General features: G+C 46.4%; 1 protein-coding gene across 2 annotated transcripts in view; it reads left to right on the top strand.

The window, feature by feature from the left end:
• The window catches only part of kif14 (kinesin family member 14), a 167,089-nt gene that overhangs the window by 129,510 nt on the left and 16,999 nt on the right, over positions 1 to 20,580 (top strand). For both annotated transcript variants that reach the window (XM_070887287.1, XM_070887288.1), the window contains exons 27-28: positions 13,644 to 13,766; positions 18,620 to 18,694. In XM_070887287.1, coding sequence (XP_070743388.1) covers positions 13,644 to 13,766; positions 18,620 to 18,694 — 198 coding nt within the window. The remainder of the gene's footprint in view (positions 1 to 13,643; positions 13,767 to 18,619; positions 18,695 to 20,580) is intronic.

Here is a 20,580-nt window from a genome sequence, read left to right on the forward strand (position 1 = left end):
TGTAAACGTTTAGTGCTAGCTGGGGATGCGTCTTCGTACCAGGTCGGGTGTGTTACAACAAGCAAACGAATTGGGAACATTGCAGCCGGTCGCTGATGTGTCCAGCAGTTTGTCCAAGGCCGAAAGGGCCTACAACATGATTGAAAACGAAGCTCTGGCATGCGTTTACGGAATTTTAAAAAATGCACCTGTATCTGTTTGGTCTTAAGTTTGAGTTAGAAACTGACCATAAGCCGCTCAGATTGCTATTCTCAGAGAGCAAAGGGATTAATACCAATACCTCTGCTCGCACCCAAAGATGGGCGCTCACGCTGTCTGCATATAACTATGTAATCCGCCACAGACCAGGCACAGAGAACTGCGCAGATGCTCTCATTCGGCTACCATTACCCACTGCCGGGGTGGAAATGGCACAGCCTGCAGACTTGCTCTTGGTGATGGGTGCATTTAAAAACGAAAAGTCACCCGTTACGGCCCGCCAGATCAGGACCTGGACCAGCCAGGATCCTTTACTGTCCCTTGTTTTTAAAAAAAACTATGTCTTCCATGGGAGAAAGTCCAGCGTCCCAGTGGAGAGATCAAGTCGTTCCAGCAGCGCAAAGACGAAATGTCCATACAGGCGGACTGTCTTTTGTGGGGTAATCGTGTGGTTTTGCCTAAGAAAGGCAGGGAAATGTTTATACGCGACCTACACGTACCCACCCAGGCATAGTAATGATGAAAGCTAGCCAAATCCCATGTGTGGTGGCCCGGCATCGACTCAGATTTGGAGTCTTGCGTACGCCAATGCAACACTTGTGCTCAACTGAGCAATGCACCCAGGGAGGCACCGCCAAGTCTGTGGTCATGGCCCTCCAAACCGTGGTCTAGGATCCACGTTAACTTTGCTGGCCTGTTTCTAGGCAAAATATTTTTGGTTGTTGTAGATGCTTATTCAAAATGGATTGCGTGTGTAATAACGTCTGCAAGCACGTCCATGGCCACCATCGAAAGCCTACCAGCCAATTAGCAGAGTGGACAAGGAGAACCAGTGGATGTGATTTATTTGGACTTTCAAAAGGCTTTTGACAAGGTCCCGCACAAGAGATTAGTGTTCAAAATCAAAGCGCATGGTATTGGGGATAATGTACTGACGTGGATCGAGAACTGGTTGGCAGACAGAAAGCAGAGTCGGGATAAGCCGCAGGGGTCAGTGCTGGGACCCCAGCTCTTTACAATATACATTTAACGATTTAGATGAAGGAATTGAGTGTAATATCTCCAAGTTTGCGGATGACACTAAACTGGGTGGCGGTGTGAGCTGTGAGGAGGATGCTAAGAGGCTGCAGGGTGACTTGGACAGGTTAGGTGAGTGGGCAAATGCATGGCAGATGCAGTATAATGTGGATAAATGTGAGGTTATCCATTTTGAGGGCAAAAACACGAAGGCAGAATATTGTCTGGATGGCGGCAGATTAGGAAAAGGGGAGGTGCAACGAGACCTGGGTGTCATGGTTCATCAGTCACTGAAAGTGGGCATGCAGATACAGCAGACGGTGAAGAAGGCAAATGGTATGTTGGCCTTCATAGCTAGGGGATTTGAGTATAGGAGCAGGGAGGTCTTACTGCAGTTGTACAGGGCCTTAGTGAGGCCTCACCTGGAATATTGTGTACAGTTTTGGTCTCCTAATCTGAGGAAGGACGTTCTTGCTATTGAGGGAGTGCAGCGAAGCACTTCCCACTTCCTTCACCAGACTGATTCCAGGGATGGCTGGACTTTCATCTGAGGAGAAACTGGATCAACTTGGCCTTTATTCACTGGAGTTTAGAAGGATGAGAGGGGATCTCATAGAAACGTATAAGATTCTGACTGAACATAAGAACATAAGAATTAGGAACAGGAGTAGGCCATCTAGCCCCTTGAGCCTGCTCCGCCATTCAACAAGATCATGGCTGATCTGGCCGTGGACTCTGCTCCACTTACCCGCCCGCTCCCCGTAACCCTTAATTCCCTTATTGGTTAAAAATCTATCTATCTGTGATTTGAATACATTCAATGAGCTAGCCTCAACTGCTTCCTTGGGCAGAGAATTCCACAGATTCGCAACCCTCTGGGAGAAGAAATTCATTCTCAACTTGGTTTTAAATTGGCTCCCCCGTATTTGAGGCTGTGCCCCCTAGTTCTAGTCTCCCTGACCAGTGGAAACAACCTCTCTGCCTCTATCTTGTCTATCCCTTTCATTATTTTAAATGTTTCTATAAGATCACCCCATATCCTTCTGAACTCCAACGAGTAAAGACCCAGTCTACTCAATCTATCATCATAAGGTAACCCCCTCATCTCCGGAATCAGCCCAGTGAATCGTCTCTGTACCCCCTCCAAAGCTAGTATATCCTTCCTGAAGAAAGGTGACCAAAACTGCACGCAATACTCCAGGTGCGGCCATACCAATACCCTGTACAGTTGCAGGAGGACCTCCCTGCTTTTGTACTCCATCCCTCTCGCAATGAAGGCCAACATTACATTCGCCTTCCTGATTACCTGCTGCACCTGCAAACTAACTTTTTGGGATTCATGCACAAGGAAGGAACTCATCAGGGTCTGGAACAAAGTCTCCACTAAGCGCAGCTCTCCGCCGGCTGGAGTGGCGGCCGTCCTGCAGGAGCCGCTGCTCGGGAATCCGTACCTCCACGACCAAGGTTTTATGTGGCGGTCGGAAGAGAGGGCTGTGGCTGGTGAGGTGACCAGGGTCAGGGACCTGCTCGATGGCGGAGGAGTGGGCTGGATGGCGCCAGGCACGCTGGCGCGGCGCCTAAATTCAGCCGACGTCCGCCGCGCGGCCGAAGCCATCGAGTCGCTAAAAACAGCTTTGGGCCCTGACTCCGTTAGGTGCATTGAGGAGGCTCAAGCACGTGGGGAGATCCCGTCCGAACTGACCCCCGTCCGGACGGAATTCCTTATCGGCGCCAAACCCCGGAACCTCCCTCGGGGGCCGGCGCCTCACAACTTGAGCCGCCTCGGGGAAATCCCCTCCGTGCCTTTCAGTTCCGCGCGGAGGGGTTTCCTGTACAGGCTGCTCCTGCACACTCTCAACTTTGCCATCCTCGCCTGCCGTCCGGACACGCCATGGCGTACCATCTTGCCGTCCGGAGGAGGCGGGGGTCCCCGATGGAGGGCACTCTACGCAGGGGTCCTCCCACTATTCATCGGGGACTTGGCCTGGAGGGTGGTGCACGGAGCAGTGCCGTGCAATAAATTTTTAAGCCGGTTCACGGACTCCCAGGCCGCCTGCAATTTCTGCGGTCTGGAGGAGTCCGTGTTCCATATTTTTATTGAGTGCACGAGGTTGCAGCCCCTGTTCCACTATTTGAAGGGGCTGCTCCTGAAATTCTGGCTGCACTTCAGTCCCACTCTCCTGATCTTTGGGCACCCTGTGCGGAGGGGAGCGGGTAGGTCCGAGGGCCTCCTCGTAGGACTGCTCCTGGGCACGGCCAAGGGTGCCATCAGCCGGTCCAGGCAGCGGGCGGTCGAGGGGGTCGTTCAACCTGACTGCTTGCCTCTCTTCCGCTCTTGCATCCGGTCCAGGGTGTCCTTGGAGATGGAGCACGCGGTGTCCACCGGTACGCTCGCGGCCTTCCGCGAGAGGTGGGCACCGGAGGGACTGGAGTGCATCATCACGCCCGGCAACCAAATTTTAATTTGATTTTACGTTTTAAAGTTTAATTTGTTTTAATTGCCGGTGCTTTTAGTGTCCCCCTCCCCTTTTATAGGGGGCACTTGGAAAAATGTGATTTTAGCGCCCCAAAAAAAACCCAAAAAAAGCAAAAAGCAAAACACAAAAAAAAAACACAAAAAGGGGGAAAAAAAGGGCCTTGTAAATGTCTGCTGTGTCATCCAGGGCGGGTGGCACGGTTTAATGTTTTTTTGTTTTACAGATAAACTCAAAAAGAGTATCATGCACAAGGACCCCCAGGTCCCTCTGCACCGCAGCAAGTTGTAATTTCTCCCCATTCAAATAATATTCCCTTTTTTACTGGGTTTTTTTTCCAAGGTAGATGACCTCACATTTTCCGACATTGTATTCCATCTGCCAAACCTTAGCCCATTCGCTTAACCTATCTAAATCTCTTTGCAGCCTCTCTCTGTCCTCTACACAACCCACTTTCCCACTAATCTTTGTGTCATCTGCAAATTTTGTTATACTACACTCTGTCCCCTCTTCCAGGTCATCTATGTATATTGTAAACAGTTGTGGTCCCAGCACCGATCCCTGTGGCACACCACTAACCACCGATTTCCAACCCGAAAAGGACCCATTTATCCCGACTCTCTGCTTTCTGTTAGCTAGCCAATTCTCTATCCATGCTAATACATTTCCTCTGACTCCACGTACCTTTATCTTCTGCAGTAACCTTTTGTGTGGCACCTTATCGAATGCCTTTTGGAAATCTAAATACACCACATCCATCGGTACACCTCTATCCACCATGCTCGTTAAATCCTCAAAGAATTCCAGTAAATTAGTTAAACATGATTTCCCCTTCATGAATCCATGTTGCGTCTGCTTGATTGCACTATTCCTATCTAGATGTCCCGCTATTTCTTCCTTAATGATAGCTTCAAGCATTTTCCCCACTACAGATGTTAAACTAACCGGCCTATAGTTACCTGCCTTTTGTCTGCCCCCTTTTTTAAACAGAGGCGTTACATTAGCTGCTTTCCAATCCGCCGGTACCTCCCCAGAGTCCAGAGAATTTTGGTAGATTATAACGAATGCATCTGCTATAACTTCCGCCATCTCTTTTAATTCCCTGGGATGCATTTCATCAGGACCAGGGGACTTGTCAACCTTGAGTCCCATTAGCCTGTCCAGCACTACCCCCCTAGTGGACTGGACAGGTTAGATGCGGGAAGAATGTTCCCGATGTTGGGGAAACATAGAAACATAGAAAATAGGTGTAGGAGTAGGCCATTCAGCCCTTTGAGCCTGTGCTGCCATTCAATGAGTTCATGGCTGAACATGCAACTTCAGTACCCCATTCCTGCTTTCTCGCCATACCCTTTGATCCCTCTAGTAGTAAGGACATCTAACTACCTTTTGAATATATTTAGTGAATTGGCCTCAACAACTTTCTGTGGTAAAGAATTCCACAGGTTTACCACTCTCTGGGTGAAGAAGTTTCTCCTCATCTCGGTCCTAAATGGCTTACCCCTTATCCTTAGACTGTGACCCCTGGTTCTGGACTTCCCCAACATTGGGAACATTCTTCCTGCATCTAACCTGTCTAAATCCGTCAGAATTTTAAATGTTTCTATGCGATCCCCTCTCATTCTTCTGAACTCCAGTGAATACAAGCCCAGTTGATCCAGTCTTTCTTGATATGTCCTGCCATCTCGGGATTCAGTCTGGTGAACCTTCACTGCACTCCCTCAATAGCAAGAATGTCCTTCCTCAAGTTAGGAGACCAAAACTGTACACAATACTCCAGGTGTGGCCTCACCAAGGCCCTGTACAACTGTAGTAACACCTCCCTGCCCCTGTACTCAAATCCCCTCACTATGAAGGCCAACATGCCATTTGCTTTCTTAACTGCCTGCTGTACCTGCATGCTAACCTTCAATGACTAATGTACCATGACACCCAGGTCTCATTGCACCTCCCCTTTTCCTAATAGTCTGTCTCTCTGTTTTTACCACCAAAGTGGATAACCTCACATTTATCCACATTATACTTCATCTGCCATGCATTTACCCACTCACCTAACCTATCCAAGTCACTCTGCAGCCTCATAGCATCCTCCTCGCAACTCACACTGCCAGCCAACTTTGTGTCATCTGCAAATTTGGAGATACTACATGTAATCCCCTCGTCTAAATCATTAATGTACAATGTAAACAGCTGGGGCCCCAACACAGAAACTTGCGGTACCCCACTAGTCACTGCCTGCCATTCTGAAAGTACCCATTTACTCCTACTCTTTGCTTCCTGTCTGCCAACCAGTTCTCGATCCACGTCAGCACACTACCCCCAATCCCATGTGCTTTAACTTTGCACATTAATCACTTGTGCTGGACCTCGTCAAAAGCCATCTGAAAGTCCAAATACATCACATCAACTGGTTCTCCCTTGTCCACTCTACTGGAAACATCTTCAAAAAATTCCAGAAGATTTGTCAAGCATGATTTCCCTTTCACACATCCATGCTGACTTGGACCTATCATGTCACCTCTTTCCAAATGCGCTGCTATGACATCCTTAATAATTGATTCCATCATTTTACCCACTACCGATGTGAGGCTGACCAGTCTACAATTCCTTGTTTTCCCCCTCGCTCCTTTTTTAAAAAGTAAGGTTACATTGGCTACCCTCCACTCCATAGGAACTGATCCAGAGTGTATGGAATGTTGGAAAATGACTGTCAATGCATCCGCTATTTCCAAGGGAAGTCCAGAACCAGGGGATATAGTCTTCGGATAAGGGGTAGGCCATTTAGGACTGATGAGGAGAAACGTCTTCACTCAGAGTTGTTAACCTGTGGAATTCCCTGCCGCAGTGAGTTGTTGATGCCAGTTCATTGGATATATTCAAGAGGGAGTTAGGTATGGCTCTCATGGCTAAGGGGATCAAGGGATATGAAGAGAAAGCAGGAAAGGGGTACTGAAGGAATGATCTTGAATGGCGGTGCAGGCTCAAAGGGCCGAATGGCCTACTCCTGCACCTATTTTCTATGTTCGCCATGCACGGCCTGCCTGATGTCCTCGTCAGCGACAATGGGCCGTGTTTCACCAGTGCTGAATTCAAGGAATTCATGACCCGCAATGGGATCAAGCACGTCACATCTGCGCCGTTGAAACCCGCATCCAATGGCCAGGCAGAAGCAAAGCTTGAAACGCGTGTCGGAAGGCTCCCTGCAGACCCGCCTGTCCCGAGTCCTGCTCAGCTACCACATCAGACCCCACTCACTCACCGGGGTTCCCCAGCCAAGCTGCTCATGAAAAGGGCGCTCAAAACAAGGCTCTCGCTTGTCCTCCCTGATCTCCATGATCACATCGAGGACCGACGGCATCAACAAAGCATGTACCACGATCGCGCAAACTTGTCACGCGATATTGAAGTCAATGACCCGGTATTTGTACTCCACTATGGACATGGTCCCAAATGGCTTGCTGGCACTATCATAGCCAAAGAAGGGAGTAGGGTGTTTGAGGTCAAACTGGCAAATGGACTAACTTGCAGAAAGCATTTGGACCAAACCAAACTGCGATTCACAGACAGCCACAAGCATGCCGAAGAGGACACCACCAACTTCGACCCTTCGACAGACACACAAGTGGCAACCGACGTCACGGTTGACCACGAAGCTGAACTCACCATCCCCAGCAGCCCAGCAAGGCCAGCTGCACAGCAGCCCAGTGAAGAACCAACCAACTCACCTACCGAAACGATTGACGAGGGAGCGAATGGCCCCAGATCGTCTCGCCCTGTAAATAAGTGTGCTATTGGCTTTGGGAGGGAGTGATGTTGTGTATGCAACCCTATGTAACCAGTATCATACTGCCGCCAGAGGGTGTATCTATTGGAGTCCCAAGGGATCCCAGCATCCCTTGGGAGCACTGTATATAAGCAGGCCTCCCATGCTGTACCAGCACTCTGGAGTTAGAATAAAGGAACTAAAGTCACACTCACATTTATTCAGTTACATTACTTTATTAAGAACATAACCCGTCTATATTTACTTGTACTTCTCTGCTGATTGACCTGCAAGACAGTTTTTTGATTCTGGATGAGTCACTAAACATCAGGAAGACTAAAGCCGTTTTTTTCACCCTCACCATAAACTCCGCACCCTTGATACTGACTCCACCTGCCTTGGCATTCGTTTCGACCCAGCGCTGCGTTTCAAACCCCACATCCTAGCCATCACTGTCTGTTTGCTTCCATCCTGTGCCAAAAGGACTCCACATCTGCCCACGCCTGTCCCTGTGGTCACACACCAGTTGTTCATTGTGCTGACAGATTCGGGGGGCGTCGAACCGGCCGAAGGGACTCTGAGGCCGGCGCTGAAGTGGCTGAAGGGACCAAGGTGGCGGCGTTCAACCCAACGTCTTAAACTCCTAACCAACTTTTAATCAATTTTTAAACTTTTTATACAATTTGGGAGAACTTTTAAAACTTACATTTTGATTTACATCTTAGACTTTTTAACAACTCTTAGAAACTTTTTATGCAAATTGGGAATCTTTATCAACTTTTAACTTTTAAAATAACTTTGGAAGTCACCTTCCTAATGCCTGCCCCCAACCAAGCCTCGGGCCATCGACCATCAATGCCACTACTTGGCGCCGAGCTTGCGGCCAACACTTCGCCGTAGGCAATTCGGCTTATAGAGCTGTGTCTGGTCTCCAGTTGTCTTGGACCCCCTTGCCACTGGACCAAGACCTTGTTCAGCTAAGCCCGTGTGGTTGCCTGTGTGCAGCAGCCACCCCACGTTAAAAGAACTCCGGCACAGGCATCTTCCACTTCGTCAGTATGAAATTCGGGACCTGGAACGTCAGGACCCTCATGGACCATCCCAATAGCAACAGGCCGGAACGCCGCACCGCCATAGTTGCCAGAGAACTCAGACGTTTTGACATTGATGTCACCGCCCTAAGCGAGACCCGGCAGGCAGGGGAAGGCCAGTTGAAGGAACATGGTGGAGGTTACATCACCTGGAAAGGGAAACCAGAGGCAGAATGCTGCCTTCATGGAGTCGGCTTTGCTGTCAAGAATGAGCTGGTCGACCGCCTCAAAGACTCCCCCCTGTGGAGTTAACGAATGCCTCATGTCTCTTCGTATTACCCTATCCCGGAACCAATGCGCCACAGTCATCAGTGCGTACGCCCCTACACTCGATGCACACTCGATGCAACGGATGAGGCTAAAGAGGGTTTTTATTCCAACCTCGAGACATCCTTGTCCTGTGTCCCCACGGGCAACAAATTGATCCTCCTGGGTGATTTTAATGCCAGGGTCGATAAAGACACAGCCCTCTGGGGAGACGTGATTGGTAGGGAGGGGGTAGGGAAAGCCAAATCCAGCGGTACCCTACTCCTGACAAAATGTCTAGAACATGAACTCCTCATCACCAACACCCTGTTCCGCCAGAGGGACAAATACAAGGCATTGTGGCAACACCCTCGCTCCAAACACTCAACGTCCGAGCCAAGGAGCCATGACAGGAGCAGACGACTCGTGGACGGACTACCGCCTAATCTGATCCATCATCAACATTAACATTGCCCCAAAGCAGAGGGGTCAGCAGAAGCAGTTCTGCAAAAAAGTTAATGCCGGGGCACTTAAAGACCCAGCTAAGAGAGCCCTATATAGCCAGCACCTCACAGCCAATCTGGCGTGCCTTAATGACCCTGAGATGCTGAATGCCCACAGTGCTTGGTCTGCCCTCCAGGCGTCTATAACCAGTGCCTGTGAAGAGATACTTGGTCACTCAACCAGAAAACATCAGGACTGGTTTGATGAAAATGATAGATCATCAAAGAACTAATAGATCGTAAACTCAAAGCATTTCTGACCCTCAAGCAACAACCCAATTTGGGAGCTGCAAAACAACATTACAGACAGCTCAAGGCTCAGGTCCAACAAAAAACCCGGGACCTAAAGAACAGGTGGTGGATGGAGAAAGCACAGGAAATACAACAACTGGCCGACAGTCACGCTATGAGAGGATTCCTCACTGCAGTCAAGGCCACCTCTGGTCCAAACTCCCAAGGTCCCACCCCACTCCTGGCCAAGAACGGGGAAACACTCATCAAGGACACTGAGGCTGTCGAGGCCCGATGGAAGGAGCACTTTGAAGATCTCCTCCAATCGAGACTCTGCCTTTGACTCGAGTGTTCTTGACTCCATCTCTCAGCATGCGACCCGCCACCAACTCAGTAAAACCCCAATGTTGCACGAGGTAGGCAAAGCCATAAAACAGCTCAAGAATAACAAGACTACGGATGTGGATGGAATCCCTGCTGAGGCGCTAAAGTATGGCGGAGAAGCACTGTTGGCGCGGATACATGACCTCATCTCTCATCTGGAAGGAGGAGAGCATGCTGGGAGATCTCAGAGATGCAGTGATTGTGACCATTTTTTTAAAAGGGGACAAGTCCGACTGCGGCAACTACAGGGGAATCTCCCTGCTATCAGCCACTGGGAAAATTGTCGCTAGAGTTCTCCTCAATCGTCTTCTCCCTGTGGCCGAGGAGCTCCTCCCGGAATCACAATGCGGATTTCATCCCCTACGGGGCACAACAGACATGATCTTTGCACCGCAACAGTTGCAGGATCTTACAAAAGGCCTTTGACACCATCAACCGTGAGAGTCTATGGAGCGTCCTCCTCCGTTACGGATGCCCCCAAAAGTTTGTCGACATCCTTCGCCTGCTTCACGATGACACGCAGGCCGTGATCCTTACCAATGGATCCAATTCACGTCCGGACCGGGATCAAACAGGGCTGCATCATCGCTCCAACCCTCTTCTCAATCTTCCTCGCTGCCACGTTCCACCTCACAGTCAACAAGCTCCCCACTGGAGTGGAACTAAACTACAGAACCAATTGGAAGCTGTTTAACCTACGCCGCCTCCAGATCACCCCAACCTCTGCCGTTGAGCTGCAGTATGCGGACGATGCCTGTATCGGCGCACATTCTGAGGCTGAATTCCAGGATATAGTCAATGTATTCACTGAGGCATATGAAAGCATAGGCCTTGCGCTTAACATCCGTAAGACAAAGGTCCTCCACCAGCCTGTCACCGCCGGACAGCACTGCCCTCCAATCATCAATATTCACGGCGCGGCCCTCGACAACATGGACCATTTCCCATATCTCGGGAGCCTCTTATCAACAAAGGCAGACATTGATGCGGAGATTCAACATCGCCTCCAGTGCGCCAGTACAGCCTTCGGCCATCTGAGGAAAAGAATGTTTGAAGACCAGGCCCTCAAATCTACCACCAACCTCATGGTCTACAGAGCTGTATTAATACCCACCCTCCTGTATGGATCTGAGGCATGGATGACGTAGAGATATATCACCAACGATGTCTCCGCAAGATCCTGCAAATCCCCTGGGAGGACAGGCGCACCAACGTCAGTGTCCTCGACCAAGCTAACATCCCCAGTATTGAAGCACTGACCACACTCGATCAGCTTCGCAGGGCAGGCCACATAGTTCGCATGCCAGATACGAGACTCCCTAAGCAAATGCTTTATGCGGAGCTCCTTCATGGTAAACGAGCCAAAGGAGGACAGCGGAAACTTTAAAAGGACACCCTCAAAGCCTCCCTGGTAAAGTGCAACATCACAACTGACACCTGGGAGACCCTGGCCGAAGACCGCCCAAGGTGGAGAAAGTGCATCCTGGAGGGCGTTGAGCTCTTCAATGCAAAGAGTATGAAAAATCCAGGCCAGGCGCAGGCAGCGGAAGGAGCACGCGGCAAACCAGCCCCACAGACCCCTTCCCTCGACGAATGTCTGTCCCACCTGTAACAAGGCCTGTGGCTCTGGTATCTGACTGTTCAGCCATCAAAGAACTCACTTTGGGAGTGGAAGCAAGTCTTCCTCGATTCCACCTGATGATGCTTCTATCTCCAAAATCACCTACCTCATCACCTTATCCATCCTTTTGTCAAACCTAGGCTTGTCTTCTCCAGTGTCCTCTTTGACTGTCTCATATTCCACCCTTCTTAAACTCCAACCTGCTCATTCCCATCCTGCTGACCTACATTAGCTCCCTGTTCCCAATATGTTTGAACTTAAAATCCTTTCTTCTTCATCTTCAAATCCATCCATGGCTTCATTGTGCCTCATTTCTGTAGCCTCACTGAGACTTTAGATCCCCTCCTGCACTCTGGCCTCCTCCTGTTCCTATGCATTCAGCTGCTCTCAGCCCGCCTCCGTGTGAGTTTCTAAACTGTCATATCCATGTTCGGATCACAGACGCAACAGCAAGCGGCGGGACAGGTAATTTACATAATTAAAAGGTACTTAAATGGTAGTTAAGATGGTTAAAAGTGGCACATCCAATTTTAATCAACCTTTTGACGGGTTTGCCATGCCTCGGGTTTCATGCCAGGGTAAGTGGAGTCGGGTTCTCAGTGACTCTCCATCACTTTGGCCAGATGACAGCTGCAGATGTGGTATAAAAGCTGCCATTTTGCAACTGTTCACTTTCCTATGTCAGAAGCTGAAGCCTTCAGGTTTTGGAAGAAACTTTTGAACTGTATGCAGATTGGAAGTGTTTGCAGCGAACACTCTATGTACTGTCACCTCCTTGGAGCAACCTGTCACACCAGTGATAGAGCACTTCTGTCATCTCAATTCACCTGTCTTGTATTCCAGTAGCATCGGAGGCCTTGAAAAAATCTCGTTTTGGTCCTTAGAATCCCACCACAATCAGCCCCAATACTAACATCACTAAACACACCAACAGCAACACCAACCTTCGCATTCACCTGATGCTGCACAGGGCAGCAGCACCTGACCCACATTGTTGCCCGGGAGGCTAGCGATGGCCTCACCATGGCCACATTTACTTCACTTTACGCTGTGCACCCTGACTGCCACCTGATGTGCCAGGTTGGCACCAGCTCCATAAAACATCCCTACAATGTTCACCCCATTCCTTTCACACTCATTATTATTGTAGGGGGTACCTTTATGTCTCACCATTCACTACAACTCTTAATTATTTCCAAAGGTGCCCACAAATCTGTCCAAGAATGCAAAATGCTGAAAATAAAGATTTCAATATTTGACAGCACATGAACATTAACTATACATGAACATTGGCTAAAGGACCCAAGTGCCTATCCTTGTGTGTTGTTAGTTAGTATGCTTGGACAAAGATGAGGGCGAGTGTGAAAAGTGCCTATTGGGGAACTGATGAGAGAGAGACTGACTCCCTCCATAAGCATCTGGAGGGACTCATGGGAGAGCATGCAGCTGTGCACCTCTGCAATGCTTCTGAGAGTTTGCAGAACCGTGACAAAACAACTGTCAAAACCATTGTGGGTATGGGCCCTTTAAGGAAACCAGCTGATGCTGCATCATCAAATGACGTCAAGAGACCGGCTTCTTTTCAATTGGCCGGGAAACGCGCAGGGCGGGCTTAACAAGCCCAATCGTCGTGAGAGACAGCGAGCTTGAGTGTGGAGCGGGTTTTCCACATGCCACCAACCCTGGCCGCATCGATACTGCCGCATGTGGAGAAATCGCGGCCTAGGAGTGGTCAAGGCAGGGAACTGGGTCTTCAAATAATATGAAAATGGATTGACTGGGAGGAAAGATTAGTTTATGCAAAGAATAATACAAGCAGCAAAAGGTGATAATAGTTGAGAATGATATTGTCCATTAACTTCCTAGAAATCTTGAATGCAAGATCCTATTTTACATTTTCATACCTCGTAGTGTAGAATCCAACAGTGAAAAATTTCTGTTCCAAGACCAAATGTAGTTGATGAGAAAATAAATTTGATTACTGGAAAAAGCTATCCAAATAAACATCCTGACTTCAAATATTTAAAAAATTGACTTTTTATAACTTGGTACCAAGTTTGAGTTAGGTTTGATTTGTCACGTTAAGTTAATTCTCTGTTCTGAATATCTTCACAGAGGAGTATTATGACGTGTCTATTTGAGGGAACAGAATCTGGAATGGAGAGTCTTCTAGATGCTGGCCTAAAAAGAATAAAGGAACATCAGAAGCTGCTGCAAAGACTATCATCGAAGATAGAGGTAATCTGACTGTTTAAAACTCATCATCAAATATAATGTGTTGGATTGAATTACAAAAATATATATTTATTTCAGTAATTGCTTTTCTAATATTGAATTTTATTTTGAGTTCTGGCACTTTACTTTTATATCTACATAATGATCAGGATTCAATGCAATAAAATATACTTATTAAACCTACCCACAATACTGCTGAATATGTTGGTTTATGCTAGATACCATATACTGTGATCTAAGCCTGCTAATTAATGTGTAAAGTGCAAATATTGGAAATGTTGCTTTGAATCAATAAACTTAGTGAGATTTCAAATCATAGCTCACCATTCACGCCTACCCTTTTTGAAATTATCAAGTTATCTTACACAAGATATTAATGTGGAAAAAATAGGAAGATTTATGTCGTGCCTTATTACATGGAAAAACATCTGTGCTTTACAATGAATTATTGCACTAACCATGCCACAAAATCTTTCACTGCCAGGACCCATTTCTCCCTCTTTCCCCATGTGCTGCATTAGGTTGTTGATATTAAACAAAGTAACTTTTTAATCATTTTAGGAATATTTAAATTTTAATTATTCAGAAGTTTTTTCTGAAATGGGCCAACTGAAATGTATTCCATTTTAATCTTCACGTTCCCCAAAATTTTTGTGTGCATGCTGAAATGTTTTATAGATTAATTGTTTTTGCTTCAAAACTTATTTTATATCTCATCATTTTCACCATCTTTCTCACTTCTATAATTGCTGTGCTATATTTCAAATATTTGTAAGATGACAATGCGTTTGTTAATGCCTCTTAAAGGTAGACCTAATTTTTTGAAAATTGCTGTTTGTCACCCTAAATGAGTAGCATTATAAGATTAATTAAAGATCGCATGAAATGAGCGAGAATCAGTGTCGTAAGGTAATCCTCATATCCACCGTGCTAGCAGGTAGTGTGCATGGCCTTCAAGCAGCTGCTTGGTTGCATGGCAACGTTGACCTTTTTCTCTTGGTAAATACAGAATGGCAAGTGTGAGAGCTTTAAACAAGAGTTATTGTAGGTTAATGGAGTTAAATGTAAGATGATTTGCATTAAAAGCTTGTTTATTTGGGTGCTGAAATGTTGTAATGTTACCATATGGCATTGATCCTAGCAATGAGTGATTTCACTCATCACTTGAGATATCTAATAAACCTCATAATGCCACTCATTTAAGGTGACAAACAGCAGATTTTGGTTCAATGATAGCTACCTTTCGGAGGCATAAACAATCATTGATCCCTCCACATCTCCCTCCAGAATGTCCGTTCTCTATTGAACAAGGTCCTTGCCATCCATGACCACCTTGCGGGTGATTGCATTAACATCATGGCCTTGACAGAAACTTGGCTCAAGGGTGACAGCACTTTGCCCCTTAAAGCCTCCCCACCTGACTACCACATAACTTGCGCAAACCATCACAGTGGCCCTTATCGCCAAATCCCACCTTGGTCTTTTCCTCCTTCTCTTCTTTTGGGCACCTCACCTAGTTCCCGCCTCTCTTGTCTTTCCTTTAAAATCCTTGTTCTCTATTGCCTCCCAAAGCCCCGCACTGAGTTTCTCACCGAGAGCCTCACTCCTTTCCTCCCTCAGCCTTTGCGCTGAGCGACTTCTCCTCGGGGGTTTCAACCTCTATCTTAACTCACCTTGCCCCCGCTTCTGAGTTTAATGCCCTCCTTTAACCTCTCGCTGAATATAAACGCTTGCACTCGTATTCATGGCCACCCCCTTGACATTGGAATCTCATGTGGCCCCTCTGTTCCCCCATATCCCTCATTATTCACACCTCTACTCCCAACCCCACTTCTTTTCGAGTCTGCTCTGGGAGAAAAACTCTTCCAAGTTACTTATAGCTGCAGTTTCAAACAACCAACCCTTGGCCCTCTGTTTGCCACGGTTCTTCTGCAGCTATCAGTCTGCTTAATTACTGACTCATCTCTGCTTTTGATGCCCTTGTCCCCAGTATAATCTTTGCATTCTCCCACCCCAGTCTTTCTGCCCATCCCCCCCCCCCCTCCCCACTTCCAGGTTGAGCCCCATCTTTGCTCTTTGCTCCCTTAAGTCTAAGGGTGCTAGACTTGAAAGTATAAGTCACACAACTGGTTTAGCCATTCATGGCCACATCTCGCTCGACCACATCAAGCACTATTGGGCCTTGCTCTGCCAAAACTGCTCACTATTCTAAGATTGTCCTGAAATGCCAAGATAACCACCGGCTTATTTTCTCCTCCATCAACTATCTCCTAAATCCCTCTCCCCTCACCTTCAAAAACAAGTGCAAGGAGTTAATGGACGAATTGTCAATAAAATTGAGACCATCTATTCAACTGCCTCTGTGCATCTTTGTTCTTCTTGCCCACCAGGCCAAAGTAACCCCCCACCCCCACCCTAACCTTGAATTTGCAACTTTCTCTACTTTACTTCCTGTCTCCCCTCATGGGCACTCAACTTTTGTCTGTGAGACTCTCTACCTGCTCTCAACTGTATTCTCCCTGAACTGCTGAATACCACCTTACTTTCTTTCCTGCTCCCCTTGCTAAGTGACATTGGAAACGGTTCGTTCTCCGTGGCTACCATTTCCCCTTCTCTTTCAAATCTTCCATAATTTCTCCTCCGGCCCTCTCAAAAAAAAAAACTACCATTGACCCGTCTATTATTGCAAACTACTTTCCCATCTACAAGCTCCCTTTCCTCTCAATTCTATGAACATGTCATGTCCCAGATCTGTGCCAATCTATCCCACTCTGTTTGAACCTCCCCAGTATAGTTTCTGTCCCGGACACAGCAATAAAATGGTCCTAATCAAAGTCAGAAATTACATCCTGTGTGACAGACTGTGGTGCACTATATCTCCGCATTCTTCTCGACCTGTCTGCAGTCTTTAACGCTGTCAACCAGACCATCCTCCTCCTATTTTCCACTCGAGTGGGGCTACCCTTGTTGCTTCTTAACCTATCCAGTCATAGGCAGAAATCTCCTATACTGGCTTCTATTCCTACTCCCACACAGTTACCTCTAGAAATCTATCCTTGGATCCCTTCTATTTCTCATCTACATGCTGTGCCTCGGAAACATATAAAGTCAGGTTTCACATGTTTACTGAAGATACCCTTCTCTACCTTATGACCACCTCTTTCGACACCTTGACTGGCATTTTGAGTTAATGCATTAATTATTAAATCACCTCTAAGCTTTCTTTCTTGCATTAATCAATCCAAAATATGGCATTAACCAAGCATATCATTTTTTTGGAACGGGAAAATATTATTTGGCTTAACGAGCCCATCCTTTTCCAAGATCAGCCCAGCCTTCTTGCAGAATCTCTGAATTCACTCCCCCTCAAGAAACACATGTTATTCAAATCCTTCATCATAATAGCCGAATTCCCTGGATCCATTTTCAGTTTCCTTCATAATCTTAAAATCTTTGAAATTGGATCACCCTGAAGTCTCCCCTTTTCCCAAAAAAGAAAAGGACAATCTCCTTAATTAACCCTCTTAACTTGAAATTCCTGATACCCAGAAATATTTTTGTTATTCATTTCTACCCTCCACTCCAGGCATAAATATCCTGCCCATGGTAATTTGGCAAGAATTGCACGTCATTATGTGGGGTCTGAACTATGCCTTATTTTGGTTTGTATTCTGTCCCCAGGCTAATGCAACCCAGTACCATATTTGTCTTTTTACTGCAGCTCAGTACTGTGTTGAAATTGCATTCACTGGAACCCTCAACCTCTTTCCGAATCAATGTCGTACTATTCTATTAACACACAAGCCCTCTTTGGCTCCTTATTTCCATATTAATTATCTTCCACATATTGAATTGCACCTGATCCCTAGCATTTCAATTATGGTATTCACTCTAATATAGTGTCCCCTGCAATAATTTTATCTATTTTTAAGACTAACACAGCAGTCGTGTCCTAAATAATATTCCATACTCATTTTGACTTGAGGGTATTGAATGCAAAATGCTTATTATTCGATATTAGCAATATTTGTGCATGTTACATCACATCCAGATAGTGTGTTGGCTTTAATTAAAACCTGTTGTCAACCACAATTTTCATAAATATCTTATCTAAACTAATTATTAACATGATTCGTTGAAGATAAAACATGATATAGATATACGCAGTGCATTTATATCAAATGTACATCACAAACAGGCCATTTGGCCCAACTGGTCTATGCCAGTGTTTATGCTCCACATGAGCCTCCTCCAACCCTACTTCATCCAACCCTTCAAGCATATTCTGCTATTACTTTCTCCCTTGTGCTTATCTAGCCTCGCCTTAAATGCATTTATGCTATTTGCCTAAACTAATTCTTGTGGTAGCGCATTTCACATTCGTACCACCCTTTGGTTAAAGATGTTTCTCCTGAATTCCCTATTGGCTTTATTAGTGATTATCTTATACCTACGACCTCCAATATTGGACTCTCCACAAGTAGAAACATTTTCTCTGTCTACCCTCTCAAATCCTTTCATTATCTTAGACCTCTATCGGGTCACCCCCTCAGCCTTTTCTTTTCTAACGAAAAGGACCCATGCTTGTTCAGCCTTTCCTGATCAGTATATCCTCTCCGTTCTGGTACATCCATGTGAATCTTTTTTGCACATTCTCCAATGCCTCTTTTTTTTTAAATATGGAGACCAGAAATGTGCACAGTATTCCAAGTGTGGTCGAATCATCATTTTGAATGATATCAACCCAGGAGACATTATTTTTTCTGAAATTTAAAAGAAGTTTGATGTATGTAGTACATATGTGCTAGTTTTGTATAAATGCAGAAAAGAATGACCATCCTTATTTAACTTTTGAGGCACTTGAGAGACTGAAGAAGAGGAGCATGGCACTGTTGGTGTCAATTCAAAACTATCTCATGGAACTTAAAAAGGTGAGAGGATATCAATGATATGTGCTTACTGCTTTACTATACTTATTTGATTGGCAATTCTGTTCCCTATCATTTTTGACCCCAGTGCAACGATGACCAGAGTAGTGAGCAGAAATAGTTTGACATACTCACACGCACCTTATTTGAGAAGTGTTGCTATTTCACACACATGAAAGTGTGTTGACTATACTTCTTAGCCAGCAATGAGGAACATTGATTACATAAAAATGGAGAAAATGATTGAGGAACATTGCGTACAAAAAAAACAGAGCAAATGATTGAGTCAGGGATGCTTGTTTTTGACTGTGTAACACCTCAATCTTTTATCTCCCGACTTGCGGAGCTATTCTCTCGCAGGTCGGGGGTCACGAGGGGAGATAAAAGAGCTGGAGCGGCGGGCCTGGGGCATCATGGCCCCCCGAATTATGAGAGAACAGCTCCGCAGGCCGGGAGATAAAAGAGCTGGAGCGACGTACCACTTCAACCTCCAGTGCGAGCTGCTCCAAGTATGCAATGATTTTGAGATGGGTGACTGGGTGACGTCATCAAAACCCCGGTCGCATTTTGGAGCGTGGGCAGGAACACCGGCAGGGCCCAGGTACAGAGGAGTGGGAAGGTCGGGGCGGATGAGCGGTGAGTGTTTGTGGCGAGATGCGGAGGAGCGGCGAGAGATCGTAGCGGAGGTGCAACAGATGAGGGTATAGGGCCTAGAAGAGCCGAGGGCCCGGGGCAGCACAGGCCAGCCCACACTGCGATATGTGTGCGCACTAGGTCCGTGCAGAAGAGCTGGTCTCCAGTCGTCCTGGTTAGCCCTTGCCACTGGACCAAGACCTAACTGTCAAGCCCATTTGGTGGCTGGTGTGCAACGGTCACCGCACGTTTTTTTTTTAAATCTACGCACAGGCATCTTCCACCCTCTCAATTGGAGTTCAGGACTAGAACATAGGGTCCTTCATTGAAACACCTGTGAACTCGTGGAAGCAAGTCATCCTCGTTCAAGGGACCGCCTATGATGATGATGAACACCTCAAGCCTTAGTTTACATACTACTGTTTAGTCTAGTAACCTACCTCTTAAAGTTATAGCTCCGGAAAGTATTGCACCAGTTATGCTTGTTTTTATGCTTCACTTTTCTCATTAGTGTTGTTGTGCGTGATGACTTGACACCAAAGTGCTGTATAAAATGGCTTGTTAGCCAAGTTTTATTTGATTGTTAACAAAGCCATCTGGAAGTAATGGTCTTTAACAAGTAAGGCTGGACAATGGCTATTGATTATCTCTTGCTATTTTCAATAGTTTAAGCGTGCACTTTAAGTGGGAGGTTGGTGAGTAGTGGTTTGCAGATGCATTTGAGTACATGTCCTGAGCTCAGCTTACAATATCTCAACAATGGGAGAGGGCAGTGAACATATGGCTTCCCCACTTGCATTATTGTGAAAATAGATCTGATACTTCACCCTTGGTGTAGTGGCATTAATGTACCAATACTTTTCTATCTACTATTTTTTTTTTCTGTCTCACTCTTCTTGGTTGTGTATTTTATCAAGTGTTGATATTCATTGTTTTTTTTTAAACCACAGCCAACGTTCAGCCCCTTCTATTGCTCTTCAGTAACAGCAAGCAACAGAAGCCTTAGGTAATACATTTGGGAAGGGCTACATAATAAATGGTAGGATACTGAAGTGTAAAGGAACAAAGGAACCTTGGAGTGCATGTCTACAGGTCAATGAAGGTAGCAGGACAGGGAGATAACGTGGTTAAGAAGGCATACGGGATACTTTCCTTTATTAGCCGAGGCATATAATATAAGATCAGGGCGGTTATGCTTCAACTGTATAAAACACTAGTTAGGCCACAGCGAAAGTACTGCATAAGTTCTGGTCATC

Source organism: Pristiophorus japonicus, chromosome 8 (genome assembly GCF_044704955.1).
Source record: "Pristiophorus japonicus isolate sPriJap1 chromosome 8, sPriJap1.hap1, whole genome shotgun sequence".
NCBI classification, from domain to species: Eukaryota; Metazoa; Chordata; class Chondrichthyes; family Pristiophoridae; genus Pristiophorus; species Pristiophorus japonicus.